The following is a 15,055-nucleotide window of genomic DNA, read 5'->3' as shown; positions in this document are numbered from 1 at the left end:
ATTAGTAACTAATCCAAATTCTGTAATTATCTGTAAATATCTTTACACACTAGCCCTAAAATCTCTTTTGAGTCCTATTAGCAGAACTCACAGTAAACCTTTTTGTTGTTGTTTCACAGATATCAAGAATGCATTTGTTCTACAAGGCCCAAAATGTCAATGGATTTGTTCAACAGCAAATGAGGATAAATTGGTATGGTTATCAGTGTTGCAGAGTGCAATCAAAAGTAGTATTGAGAAGTATGACTAGACAATGACAACGCCAAAGGAACTCATTAGTTGTTCGGAAGGATCCAGGCTAAATGTCTGAGTGCTGGTATTAAAAGGACTCTCTCATTGGATGGAAGGTTAACTAGGATGGCACTTTCCAACTCTAAATGCTATGATTCTGTTATCTATGCTCAAACATTTATTATAATTAACAGAAACAATTAAGCTCAACATTTTGGACCCCTTCCTCTGGTAACTGATTTTAATGTCCACTGTTAAACTTGTAATGATTTAAACAAACTGATTCAAGGAAGACAGTAAATTTGCATCCTGGGCTCTAATGAATAACAAAACCAGGAGAAATTATTGCACGTGAGCACGAGTGTACACACATGAAAAAAAGTGAATCTGAAGTCAAAAGACCTGGATGTTAGACTTAGCTCTTCCACTTACTACTTATGTCAGGGCTCGTAAAATTCAGTTGTAAAATTAGGGACACTGGACTAGGTCATCTCTAAAGTCTCTTCTAGTTTTAATATTCTATGATTTTTAAAAAATGATCAATCTTTAAGATCTTCATATTTGTCACGCATATCCCACCTTAAATTTTCTTCAAGCTAACACATTAAGAATATTCAGAGGTCTGGTCATGGAAACAATTTATTTCTTGAAGAACTTGGAATGTTTTCTTAATGTTAATACAGTCCTAAATTTAGATCTCACAAGAATTTGGTATATAACACATTACCTTAAAAGGCTGGAGTTCAGAGAGGCTACATGGCAAAGGGGTTACACGAACAGCCTTTTGAGACAGAAAGCCCACCCTGGGTCAATCATTTAACCTGGGATGGGAAACCTTCGGCCTTGAGGTTACATGTGGCCCTGTAGGCCTTTTGACTGAGACTAGGTTTTACAGAACAAATCCTTTTATTAAGGGGATTTGTTCCATAAGACCTGGACTGAAGGGGCCGCAACCAAGGACCTAGAAGCCACACATGGCCTCAAGGCTGCAGGTTCCTCACCCCTTATAACCTATCTTGTGTTAGTAAAAGAGATGTTGTCACTGGGAGCTCCCTAGAAAGAAGAAATCATAGATCTGGGCTGGGGGAGAAAAGGTGGGAGATTTCCAAAAAAACGTTTAAATGTATTTCAGAAATTTTATTTTCATTACACAGTTCAGCCTGGAAGATCTCCCTCCTGCCTTTTTATTTCACTGAAAAACCTAAAAAATGACTAAATAAGAAATCTAGCCAAATGCGACTATATTAACATTTGTTTGATAACAGAAAATTAGGATGACAGTCTTTGAAACAAGATTATAGACTTACTGCTTAACTAAGCAGTGATCTACATTTTTGTAGTATTCTGACTAAACTACCTTAAGAAATTTTTAAAGTTCTTCTGGGATAGCCACTTAGAAATTGATAGAATAAGATGTAGTACCTTCACCTAGTCAACATTAATTAAATATAACACATTTCTAAGGGCTACCTTCATTACCTTTTTGCTTCCTAAGGCAGTAGTAGTGCGTAGACAGACTGAACTGATACAGAAGATTGGAAACCTAACTAATGGTTTTCTGCTAACTGGCAGAAAATTAAAATTAGTGTCATTTCATGATGCAGAAAACTATCACTTACACAGGTATTACGTAAGTCCTAGTTAAGAAAGGAACAAAAATGAAAATATTGTGCTGTTTTATTGGTGTAAAAATCACACAATTGCTAGTTCTGATTCTGCTGAGATACACCCATGCAGTTTGACATCTATGATCCCACAGCCAGAATAAGCCATTAAATAGATTATCTGCTGTTAGTCAGCAATTAAAGCAAATTTACATGAGATCAAAAGGCATGTATCATACAATATACAACAAATCCTAATACAGTACATCAACCTGAATAGTAGGATACACTCAGGGAACTCTGTTAATGGTATAAAGCCTGTCTATATGCCCAAAGAATAAGGCTAGTGACAAGATGACAGACAGTAACCCAGAAATCCTAAGTACTTTTTGTTGGAATCAAAGTCCACAGAGGTATTGACACACAATATATGACAATCTGTTACAGTCAAGACTGGTGAATGTGAATTATTAAAAGATAAGTGTGTAGAACATGCAGACAGAAGTGATGGTTGGGAGAAATTTAATCTCTATATTAGGGATAAAATTCTGCCCCCTCCTCTTTTTTTTTTTTCTGCAGAAGAGACTTGGGAAAGACCACTAGGTTCCCTACATCATAGTTGTTTCCATGAATTCTGGTAAATCAAAAAAGTGTGGAAAAGGTGACTTTTAGCTACACTCCATAGGGTTATTAAGAAATATGACAACTTGGTTGATATGGCAAGGCAGCCTGCGAAGACTCTGTGGCACCCTGAATGATTTGGTTTATTGCAAAGAGACAGGCTGCTTTTCCTGTACCTAGTACATAGGCAGAGAATGCTTTGCCTACTACAGTACTGACAATTTTAAAGACTATGAAGGAAGTCTGTTTCAATGATCTACTTTCAGAAAGAAAATATAGGTGTAATATGGAAAGAATGAAATCCAAAGAGTAACAACTCTAAGAGTCATTACACTTTACTGTTTTTCCTTTTCTACAAAGATATTTCTGTGGACAGTGCTTGACATGCAGCTGAAGAAGCCCATTATGTACATAAATTCCAGTTTAAAGTTTTGGCCACTTAAACACAATACAATGGACCAATATCATATGCTCTTTATGTTGGGGGTGGGTCAGCAAAGATCAAGAGTGGCAACAAATACAACATTCCTTCCAGAAAAAGGTCATCCTGGCCCTCTTTATTGTTGAAATTAAAAAACAAAAAAACTTAAATACAATGGTGAACATACAAGGACAAAACAATCACAAAACTTAACATTGAATAGAGAGCAGTGAGCTAAATGTCTGGTCTTCAAACTGGCTTAGAGAGAGCCCGATACCCCTTTAAAAATGAGTATGTTCACAGTTAACGGCAATTGGCTTATAGGTGAGAGAATGGCCGAAGCTGTTCCAGTTGAACTTCCAGGGAAATTCTCTCTTCAAGAACATCCTAAAAAAGATAAGAAAGTGACAAAGTTACATGTACAGGAATATTTCAATTAATACATTTTTTTAATAACACCAACGTGCTTTGCTTTAAGAATGTACCACATTCAAATATATGAACTTGTAAAACAATTAGGAAGTGAATATTCACTTTACAAATCACTATGAGGATTTTTAATTATCCATGTAAACTTAATTTTTCTTTTTTTTTAAATTAGGGTTTATACAAATTTTTTCCACATACAAATTTACTGCCTAAAGCAGGGTACATCTGCCTTTAAAAAAAAATCAGAAAAAAGGGGGATTGTTCATATCAAGATTAATTCTATGACATATAATTAATGAAAACATGTACAAGAACTTGCAAAGCAGAAATTAACCTGTTAGCTTAGTTTCCTTTTCAGGTGATCAAACCTGGCTATATTTGATTTTCTTGGATGTGTCATTATATTTTTATATAAATATTTGCAATTTTATTCTTTACAGCCACATTGTGATCACTGTTGGTTCTCTATACCTAACTAGTCCTATGTACCAATCAGAAAATCACCAAATTCAGTCACTTTCTTTCCCTTCCTCTCTACATCACACAGATGGTATACCTGGCTTGCTTTTTTTCCCTCACATTTTAAATAACATAATCTATTTTAAATTTTTGTCTAAACAACTACTCATAGATTACAACTGCAGTTTGTCTTTTTGTAAAGAATTAAAGTGTTGGCAGCATGGTAGAATGGATATAAGATTAGCCTTGGAGTCAGGAAAACTCAGTTCAGTTACTCCCTCTGACAACTAGTCAAATGATCAAAGATTAGTTGTAAACTCGGTGTTCCAGGCAACTCTCCAAGACTGAGCTGCACATAAACTGATGATCTACATCAAAGTGCGGAGTTTCCATGGAGGAGTTGTTTTTATCAATTAAATCAAACAAATATTAATTTATAGAAATTTTTTTGGTCCCAATAGGACAATATTTCTTTTTTCAGTCTTATAATAAAGCAAAGTAGGGAACCAAGTACATCTACTTTCTCCAAACTAAGTATTCATCTCCTGTCTCCATTCCTTTGACAGAGAAGCTGTTCCACATGCCTGAAATGTTTGTCCTCTTTTGCCTCTGGTACTTGGAATTGCTAAGCTTTTTCAAGGCTTAACTTAAGTGCCACTACCTCCTATGGGAAACCCTTCTGTTTCCCTATTTGTTGGTACTCTCTCCCTTCTCAATTTATCTTTGTACTTGTAGTACCGGAGTAGTAAAATATAAGTTCCTTAAGGACTGGACCTTTGCTTCGCTTTGTCTTTGTATCCCCATTATCGCACATGGTAGCTTGCATACAACAGTTGATTAAAATAGTTGTTCACAGTGCTGATTCAAAATCTCATAAAAACATTTAAAAAATACAAAGTTTCCCCCACAGAAGTAAAATACCACCATACGACATTTTTTTGGTCATAATTATGAACCCAGAAAATTACCTTTAACTGTTGCTGCAATTCACTATTCAATCTGGCCAAAACCGTGTTGGTTTCCTTATTGCGTCTAATTGATGCCTGAATAGCTTTCTTATCCTTCCCAACTGATCTGAGAAGATAAAAGGGAAAAAATATAGTCCACTTCTTATCTTTAAATTCTCTTCATCCCTAGTAATTCTATACTACTGCTTTCACATACAGATACTGAATAGAAGAAATTCTTGGCAATTTTATGGCAATTTAATATATAACTATCCATATTCTAGAACATACAACTACACATACAGAAGGAACTTTAGAACACCTATAGTTAAAATGTTAAATGTCATTTTTAAAAGTTTGACAATTCTGATCCATGACCTACTTATAGAGGTAGAAAAAAAGAACTATAATGGCTGCCCTCAACTTTCCAAATCAGCCATTTTAGACTCTGATAGGAAGAGGAGAGAAGGAAAGCAGAGGACTGGTAACAAGGAACAAAGTCTAAAGCAACATACACATACTAATAAATGGGAAAGTTGCCCAAACAACAATTGCACCTTTACCCAACTGAAACGGATACAACCACAAACTGTTCAATCTGAACAGGAAAAAGTGATTCCAGATAAATGATTTAAAAATTTTAGCTTTGGTTACCTAGGTATAGAAGGCTGTGAAGCTAGAACAGCAGCTAAGACACCTGTCTTTTGTGAATGTTCCTCAACTTCCGGTCTTAGTTCATCCTCTGATTTTAATCTTCTACGAATAGGCTTAGGAGGTGGAGCAAGAGGTGTTGTGCTTTTGCCCTACAAGTAATACAAAACAATAAATACCTAGTTCCTAGTGCCTCGCACAATGCTCTACCATACAAGACGTTAATAAAGTTATATATACAATAAAATTAATTTGATAGAGAACATTATTCAAAGGCTTTTATGGATAGTTACTAAATATTCTGACATCATTGAGTTCTGGGGGACGATATTCAATTTAAGATGTACACACATACTATCATAAACTTCAAAACATTTCCTCTTCCTTCCATCAGAAACAACAGTATATGTAGGGATAGCCTCCAGAAATGCAACTTTATGTTACCTCCTAAATAATCTAAATGCTGGAAATGGTCCAGAGGTACAGACCAATACATCATTGTTGTTTCCTCTTTTTCTGTATGGTCTAAAAATAAAGACTTGGTATATATAAAACAAATTACAATGAATGGGAAAAAGAATGTTAACTAAGAGCTATAGGTAACTTTAAAAGTAAGTCTTTAATGAAGCCTTCAAAAAGAAAATTTAGTAAAATAAAGCATTTTTATTCTTTCAAATTCCCTTACCAAAAACTTTAAGGAATGACTCAGATTCTTCTGTATTACAACTTTAACAAATCATTCTTAAAATTAATGGGCCACTGGTTGTCGATTACAAATATTTATGTTATCCAGAGATGTTTAAGCTAAGGGAAATTATTGCCCCAAAACTTGACAAACTAGAAAAATATATATTAAAGATCTTTCTTCCCATGATTCTATGCCATCATCTCAGAAGCTCTCATGGGTTCAATTATCTTCATGCAGATGACAATTCAGATGTATCTCTTCACCCCAGTCTCTACTCTGAGCTTAATGCCTATGTGACTAACTGCAGGCATCTAGAGCATCAGAACTCATTATTTTCAAAACAAAACTCACTGTTTGTCTCTCTAAAACCATCCCTCCTCTACACTTCTCTACTTTTATTGAACAAAACAAAACAATATCCTCTAGTAACTCAGGTACACAATTATGGAGTCACTACTTTTTTCTCCTTTTAAATAAGATGACCAGAGTACAGCCCTACCTAAAGGCAAAAGAATGGATTAGATCTCTCATTTCCATGAAGTTCATATATATGGTTTTCTAACTTGTCAAGTTTCTTAAAAAGTTAAAATTCATGACATATAATAACTGTATAAGCATAAAAACAATCAACAAATATTTTAAAAGGCTCTTTGGATACCACATTGGCAGGAGCACTAGCAGCTGTCTTTTCCTCAACTCTTCCATCTGTTTTGGCAACTCTAAGAGAACTTGAAGGATCAGAAGTTTTTTCAACCTACAAATACATAACGTATAACATAACGTATAATTAAGCATTTAGTGAATAATTAATTAAGTAAAATAAACTTGTGGATTTTCTAAGTGTGACCACTGACCACAAACTGTTTTTAAAGGTTAAAAAAATTCCATAGCATTTCTGGGATGGCTAGTAGCTTCTAAACTTTAGTGCAACATTTCAGCTAACATTAAGAATGTACTAGTTCAAGATTTATTAACTCACTTTGTATATGCTATAGATAAGAGATACTACAGAACAGTTACTTAGTTTGCCAATGGGGATTTTGTTCTTATTTTCCCAAAACATGATTATTCCGTGAAGTTGATATGTAATTTAAAAAAATCAGTTATAGGATGGTTTCGATTGGGAATAAACTATATAAGCCAGAAGCATGAAATAAATTTTATAAGTAGTGAATTGCAAACATAGCAAATACTGTCTGTATTATGTAAAACCATTTGCAAACATTACTGGTGGCACTAAATATTGCAATAAACTCTCATTTTCATAAAATCTAAGAATATAAGCTCAAGTACATACAAAATAGAAATGCATTATATAATACACACAAAAGGTTTTTCCCATTCTTCAAATGAAGCATGCCAGGGTCTCACGCTTAGGATTTCTATATATATTTTTAAAGATATCAACAACTGATATACTTCAAAATAATTTTTTTGAAAAGCATCAAGTTTTAAAACTATGCAGAATTACTATGCATGCTTCGGCCTAATGGTATTATATGTGTGAAAGTGCTTGAAAAATACCAAGTATAAATTAATACAAGGTAAGAAGTACATAAGTGAAATTGTTTTTCCTTGGTTATTCTAGGCTTGGATCTTATATACACATATATAATTGTGTAAGCTATTAGACTGCACATGTTAAATATCAAATGTCATACCTCTTTAAATTAACAAGACATTGCAATCAACTGTGATCTGACCACCGAGGATAGTTTCTTCCAGTGATGCAGGTCACAATCTATCTGAGCTCTCCTATCCTCTATGCCTTTCCATAGTCTACCATAAATTCTCCACAAAAAGTTCACTCACCCAACATATTGGAGGCCTCCCTCTAGATTTCTTAATATCATGCAAGAATCAGTAGAGCACTTCACCTGAGTTATATCCATGGGCTTTCATTACATGACTCAACCTACCTCCTTTTCTCATAATATATCTTTCTGATCATAGCTTTTATGCCATTTCTCGTGTGCAATTAATGATGCATTCTATCATACGTCTTTCATCTCTCCTCAATACAGATGTCTCACAGGCAGTAGTATTATGTAATTCCCAGTTATATAGTCACTGAAGTATAGTGCAGTCAACAGGCTAAATATTTTTCCCTCAGAGAGAATCATAAGGTTATTGAAAAAACACACGAAAATTTCCCAAGTAAATCCAATCCACTCTTCTACTTAATTCAGGGCTCAGTTCATCACTGTCCACCTGCAAGGCCTATATAAGTAATATGTACCAATGGACCAGGCTACCTATTCTGCCAACAGTACATCATAGTACAAACAAGAGGCATTCTTTATCAACTTGCATTTTCTGAGCAAATCAGTAGTACAAGAACTTTTGTGTAGTTATTCATTTCATTTAAGAAGCTCTTGTTTAGGAAAGTTTTATTTAATCAGCAGGCTTTCTGACAAATATCTGGAGGGCCATACCAGAAGAGAATACCTCTTCCATCTGGACTCCTAGTTAGAAATTTCTTTGATTATGACCTGCCATGATTGTGTGTGTGTGTAAATCATTCTCATAAAGATTTTGTAAAGGTTAAGAAAGTAAGTACGTGAGTGGGAAGTTATATACTTCCTAACCTGTACTTGCCTCTGAATTTCTTATAATGAAGTTCATGACTACAAGCAACTATATATGATCTAAACTATAAGAGTCTCTAGTTAATTAAATATGGTAGTCAATTAGGAAGGTGTGAAGCAAGGTGTTACAATAATTATCAAATGGTACAAATGGAACTTTTGGATGTTCTGCAGCCCTTTTCAGGCAATAGCAAATTCTTTTTTCTATAACAAACCAGATCTTGATGGATCTCCACATTTTGACCAGAATCTTCTCTAAATTTAAAAAAATTGACATCTAGCATTTCTCTTATTAGTTTTTTTTGAGAAATATTTCATATGATTGCTACTCATTTGTAATTCTGTCCTTGGGAGTTATCTGTTCATAGCCTTTGACTACTTGTCTATGAGGGAAGAGGTCTTTGGCCTGAATCTTCTTTATTATAAAAAAAAAGAAAAAGGCTTATTCTCAGTAGGTATTCGGTTACCCCTAATACCCTCTAGGGATTTTTTCCCCTCAAGGAAAAAGAACTTATATTCAGGGTATCATTAAAAACAAAGGTGATGGGTGATCTGTCAACGTGGGGAAGAGGAACACCCACACTAACAGATATTACAGATCTTGGATGTATTGTGCCTTTACAGTCTACCTTATATTTTAGCTACTTGTGTACACGCCACAGCTTCCCTGTTAGAATGTAAAGTTCCTGAAGGAAAAGACTATGACTTATGCTTTTTTCAAACTCCACACTCAGGGCTCAACAGAAAACAAAGTGTTAAAGAAATGTTTGTTGAATAGCAGGCGAAGATTCATTACCTGAAAAGGAAATCATATATGCTCACAACTACTAACCTGCAAGACATCTGGATGCATTTCAGCTTCATCATCAGGTTCTTCATTTACACTAGATGCAGCAAATACTTCAAATTGGCTGAAATCTGCAAAATTTGGTTGTTCTGGTATCTGTTGAGGTGAGGTACTAGTGTGAGTTATTAGGCCTTCAGCATCCACTGGGCGATGCACATGAGAACCTGGAGCCTATAATAGTATCAAGAAAATAGCATGGAGAGAATAACTAATGTGAATTTTAATTTAGCATACTACTTACCTATTCTGTACACATTACTGTTATCAATACCAAGACAAATTTCTACAATATACGTTAATACATTATTCATATTCCCAAAGTAGTTTGAGCATATGCTCAATTCACCTTATTACCTTTTCTTCAACATTGAAAAAAAATATCATCATACACTTTGTTGTGTCCAATTTTTCATGACCCTATATGGGGTTTTCTTGGGAAATATACTAGAGTGGTTCTTCAGTGGATTAAGACAGAGGTTAAGTGAACTGCCCAGGGTCACACAGCAATTGAATGGCTGAGGCTGAATTTGAACTCAGGTCTTCTTGATGCCAGGCCCAGTGATCTGTCCACTTAGCCACCTAGGGACCCCATTATCAAAGACTACAGAGTTTTCTAAAAGATCAATAAGGCTCCCATCACCGCCCCTCCCCCCCAAAAAAAGTACTACTCAATTTCTTTATCTGTATACATTGGACCAAGGATTCATAGATTTCTTTTTTAAGAGCTAGTAGTCCTCCAGGGAAAAAAAAAAGAAAAAAGAAAAAGGAAGGAAAATCTGTAAATTTACAAAGTGTGAAAGGGATGGCTAATTTGGGGGGGAGAGGGAAGGGCCGCCCTGAAAAGTCTACTTTTTGAAGATACTTGTTGGCAGAGGAATGAAGAAAGAAAAAGGAAAGGGTAGTGGCCAGATCAAATAAAAGTTTAAAAATGCTTGTTCTTTTCACATCTTGTTGCCTTGTACAGCTATTGTGAAAAGAGATCATTGCTTAACAATCTGCCAAATTCATTCTCTAGTTTTGAAAACATGACATCGTTAATCTTTAATTTCTTGTTCCCCTTATGTTTTTCAAAAGTCGCAATTTATTTTCTCCATGATGACTTGGTTTTCCTTTCTATTTGAGTTTCCACTGCTTGTTCAGTTGATTATTATATAAGGTTTCCTCTGGCTCTTACTTCTCTTTCCTTTGCTTCAGTTGTTTTTTTTTCCCCTTATGCCCTTAAATGTTTTTTAAGGATCAGTCACTACTCTTGGATACTGCTGCAATTGCTTCATACAGCTATCCTAGAGTGATTTTTTTCACTCAAAATTCATAACTATCTACCCAATTAATTGATGTGGGAAGTAGCCACCTAAAATGTGTACCATAATTCTGAGCATAAATCTGTCTTCCCCGATAAAGAAATAATACTTTGTGCTTTTTTTAATAAGCAGCAGGAACTAAAAGAATTTTTTTTTAAAAACTGGGTTTAATTTCACCTAGTTGAACATTAATTAGGTATGCTCATTAAGCATCTCCTTTTACTCCTTTGAAATTAATTCTGTGAGAGAATCAAATGACTAATAAGCAAAAAGGGATTATGGACAGCAATAAACGAAATTCAAAAGCAAATGCTGAACTAATCAAATTACCTGTGAAGGCTGTGGTCTTGGAGGCACTGCAGGAGGATGGGCAACAACTCCAGCCTGTTGTTGTCCTAGGGGGATATACCATAATTATTATTTTGTAAAATACATGGGGGCTCAGTCATCTAAAGGCAAATTCTAAAGAATCAGTTCAATTAAATACTTATTAAGCATTTGTGTGCCATGTGCTCTTTGAGGCTTTGGTGATAACAAAGACAAAAATGACAGTCCCTGTCTTCAAGGAGCTTGATTCGATTTGGAGGATGCAACATTGTAAACAAATAAGAAAATAAAAGGTAATATGGAGAGAACACTAATAGGAAAGGGAATATTGAATTTGGGAAACAGTAAACATTCCAATCTGGCTGGAATAAAGAGTGTATGATAAGGAATATTATAAAATCTGGTGGATTAGGCAGGTTGGCTAAGCCAGATTTTGAAGAGCCTTAAATGCCAGGCTGAGCTGAGTAATGTGAATGTGAGCAATGGAAGGAGTGCAGGAGGAGTCATAAGTGCCTGAACTGAAGTGGTTGAGTAGGGGGCAGATGGGAGAGATATGGAAATAAAACCGGCAAGACTTGCCAGGCGAATAAACGAGTGGTGAGGAATAAAGAACAGTCTAGAATTAGTTAGAATAGTCCAGAATTCCTGGAAGATGGTGCTACCAATTCAGCTCAATGCTTTATCGAGCACCTATTATCACAGAAATATGTTTTACATGATTGCACCTATATAACCTGTATCAGACTCCTTACTGTATTAGGGAAGGAGTAGGAGAGAGAGGGAAGGAGAGGATTTAGAACTCAATTTTAAAAAAATGCTAAAAATTGTTATTACATGTAATTGGGGAAAAACATTTTTTAAAAAAGCACTTATTATATGCAAGGCTCTAGGGAAACAAAGACAAAAACAAAACAATCCTTGTCCTCAAGGAACTTATGTTCTACTGCTGCCTTAAGCAAAAGAAAAAAAATACACATATAAGCAAACGAAATACAATTTTTGGAAGGATGAGGGAGGCATTAAACACTAGGGTAAAGCAGAAAAGGTATCTTGAAGTGACATAAGCTGAGCCTTGAAAAAACTCTAGAATTGAGGAGAGAGAACAGTCCAGTGATAAGGAACATAGGGACTGTTTTGTATAAGTGAGCAGCAAGTGGGCCTGTTAACACTGGAATGTAGTGAGAGGGGCAATAATGTGCGATCAATTTGAAGAGAGGCTGAAGCCAAATATCAAACAGAAATCTATACTTTATAACAGAAAAGAGATGGGAAAGGATGGGAGGGGCATGTTTTCTGAGAAAACAGAGCAGGATGGGATCAAAGGCATTCAATTTATCAACAAGCATTAACTAAGTGCTTATTATGTGCCAGGTACATATAAGTTCTAAATTCTAGGGATTCGAAAAAACAAATATAAAGAAAAGGCTACTGCCCTTAAGGAGTTTACTGAGTAAATGGATTAATCTTGGCAAGGAGAAAGCAACCCTTCCTCAGAGACTGGAACAAAGTGAAGAACGGTTTTAATGTGAGTGACTTTGACACTTTTTATGTAGCAAGACACTGTGAAGGCAGAAACATAATGAAAGTAAAAGAAATATACAGGGAGTCATCTTCTAAAAAGAAAAAGGGTAGGGTAGCATTAAGAGTTTCAGGAAACTGAGTTCCACAGACTTAAGAGCTGGAAGGGATCTTAGATATTACTGGGCCCAGGAAATGAGGCTGGGAGAGGTTAAATGACTTGTTAAAGGTCACAAAGCTGCTAAGAGTCTTAGGGAGGATTTGAAGCTAGGGCTTCCCAATTTCAAGTCCAGTGCTCTATCTACTGCACCAGGGGCGTATGACTTTTTCCAACAGCATATGGCAGTTCAGGAACCAGATCAAAGAAGGTAGATGATGGGGTCAGAGCTGATAATGACAAAATAGATCAATGGTTGCAGAACAGTGCATTAGTGGAACTGATTACCTACAGGATCAAGACTATAAAGAGAATAAAGTGAATCTAGAGCAGTGCTCTAGTGGAGAGTGACCAGAAATGGATGAAATGATGAGAGGTCATGGAGATGAAGAACAGAATTAGGAGTGAAACAGAGAGACACGAAAGGACAAGAAATAATCAAAAAGGAAAATTTCAGAGTTCACAATCAGACCTAAAACAGTTTTAGTTGAAAGTGAGAATTAAGGTATGACCACCCCTATGGGTGTCTAAAGTAGAAAGGTCTTTTTGTATAATGACAATTAAATGAAATGGGAAGCCCCACCGTTCATCAAAGGGACATAGTATGTCAGCTGCAAACACGAGGGCAAATGCCATTTCATTATAATTGTTGTGTTCTTCCCCCCCCATCCAAAAGTTACTGCCTTTCTCCTTCATAATTACCTCAATATTTATTTTGTATGGATTTGCATATTATAGGTTGTTTCCAGATAGAAAGTATTAAGCTCTTTTAAACTGTTTCTCTTTCCTGTCTTTATATTCTTAGTGCCTAGCACAGAATTACAAGCTTAATAAATGCCTGTTGATTACTGATTTTATATCTCTCCACTGCCTAGAAATCAGGATGTACTCAATAAATCTGTCAATACGGTGATCCAAAAGTTCTCTGAAATTTCAATAGTTATTAGAACAGCTTGATTCTGATAACTTTATCATGTAGAAACCATTTGTAGTAACAAGTGTGCACATCTTAAAGTGAATTTTTTTTTGGTATATGGTTGAAAGCAAATCAACCTTAACAGGTAAAATCATACAAGTAATCTACCTGGTCTGTATGTAATGGACTGAAAAAACAAATAGCCAACAATGTAGTTAAGAAAAGCTCCCACTTGATTTCTAGGGTGTTAGGACTCAATAAACAGTTACAATAACATAAAAAGAGAAAACTGCAATGGCTTGAAAGTAAATGAAACTGAAGTTTTCATATTTTACAGGCTAAGCAGTTGAGGAACATGGTCATTTTTAGTAAGAAGCTTTACCTTGTTCAGAGTTAACTTCAAACAATAACATGTTAAAGCAGTCCTTTTAACATATTTCATTGATCTATTTTGTTATAAAACACTCATTTTTGAGTAAATCCCTCTTCCCACCCCTATCTTTAGCAAGATGCTCCTTATAATAAAGATTTAAAAAGGAACAATGAAAGCAATTCAACAAAACCAATACAGTGGCCATCCCCTGACAACACATGCAGAATCTACACACGTAATCCCTCTACATCTCTACAATGAAGAGACAGAGGTGCATTTTCTCAACACTTGTCTGGGCTCTTGTAAGCCTGGTCATTCTAACTACAAAGGAAATAATAGTTTCAAAACAGCACGTGTTTTAAGAACGGGCTAAAATTATGACATTATATCGCTTTATTTGGTCCAATTTCAAAATTGAATTGAATTAAATTTAACTTATATCACAGTTCTCTAACCTGTTGTGACTGTAAAGGTTCTATTCATATCTAAAGATGATGATCTAGAATGGGAGGGATGAGGTCTTGGAGGTGGGGGTGGAGGTGCAGTGTTATCTGGAGATGTTCCTGAATGTGATCTGCAAAATAAAATTCATGAAAGAACTACTTGAACCAGTGATAGTTATTGTAGCTTTTTTATTTTTATATTAACTTGACATAATACAACAAACATTTCAATTTTACCGACTCCCAAATTAACTGATTGGCTTTCATACTTGTTTACCCTCTGGTCTAGATGGCTTTCTGAAATAAGGGGCTTTGCCAGGCAGAAATATCCAGGGTAGCCCACATATCCCTGAAGGAAAGGAAATGCACATTCTTATCACTCTGCAGGCCAGATTCCTAGATGGAAGTTTGGCTTGGATCTGGCTGTCCCTGGAGAATCATTTCTTTGCTGCCATATCCTAGTTATACAATTACAAACAAAGCATTATCTATACTCTGAAAAGGTACTTCGTTCTGTGGGTTTTGTTAATCTTG

At 35.4% G+C, this 15,055-nt stretch overlaps 2 protein-coding genes across 18 annotated transcripts in view; one reads left to right on the top strand and one right to left on the bottom strand.

Annotated features, from left to right (window-relative positions):
• The window catches only part of ECT2L (epithelial cell transforming 2 like), a 97,082-nt gene extending 93,340 nt beyond the window's left edge, over positions 1-3,742 (top strand). For all 3 annotated transcript variants that reach the window (XM_078155105.1, XM_078155106.1, XM_020973734.2), the window contains one exon: positions 120-3,742. In XM_078155105.1, the coding sequence (XP_078011231.1) occupies positions 120-250 (131 nt within the window). In that variant the 3' untranslated portion in view covers positions 251-3,742. The remainder of the gene's footprint in view (positions 1-119) is intronic.
• REPS1 (RALBP1 associated Eps domain containing 1) overlaps positions 1,891-15,055 on the bottom strand; it is a 95,691-nt gene continuing 82,526 nt past the window's right edge. For 14 of the 15 annotated variants that reach the window (XM_078155107.1, XM_078155108.1, XM_078155109.1 and 11 more), the window contains 7 exons: positions 14,534-14,652; positions 11,118-11,182; positions 9,472-9,657; positions 6,710-6,805; positions 5,367-5,515; positions 4,734-4,839; positions 1,891-3,264 (listed from right to left, as the gene is read on the bottom strand). In XM_078155107.1, the coding sequence (XP_078011233.1) occupies positions 3,196-3,264; positions 4,734-4,839; positions 5,367-5,515; positions 6,710-6,805; positions 9,472-9,657; positions 11,118-11,182; positions 14,534-14,652 (790 nt within the window). In that variant the 3' untranslated portion in view covers positions 1,891-3,195. The remainder of the gene's footprint in view (positions 3,265-4,733; positions 4,840-5,366; positions 5,516-6,709; positions 6,806-9,471; positions 9,658-11,117; positions 11,183-14,533; positions 14,653-15,055) is intronic. The other variant, XM_078155110.1, reaches the window with a different exon arrangement.

Source organism: Phascolarctos cinereus, unplaced genomic scaffold (assembly GCF_003287225.1).
Source record: "Phascolarctos cinereus isolate Bilbo 61053 unplaced genomic scaffold, phaCin_HiC Scaffold_5;HRSCAF=322, whole genome shotgun sequence".
In the NCBI taxonomy this organism is placed as follows: Eukaryota; Metazoa; Chordata; class Mammalia; order Diprotodontia; family Phascolarctidae; genus Phascolarctos; species Phascolarctos cinereus.
Note: the sequence above shows the minus strand (reverse complement) of the source record. Positions and strands in the feature narration are given on the sequence as shown.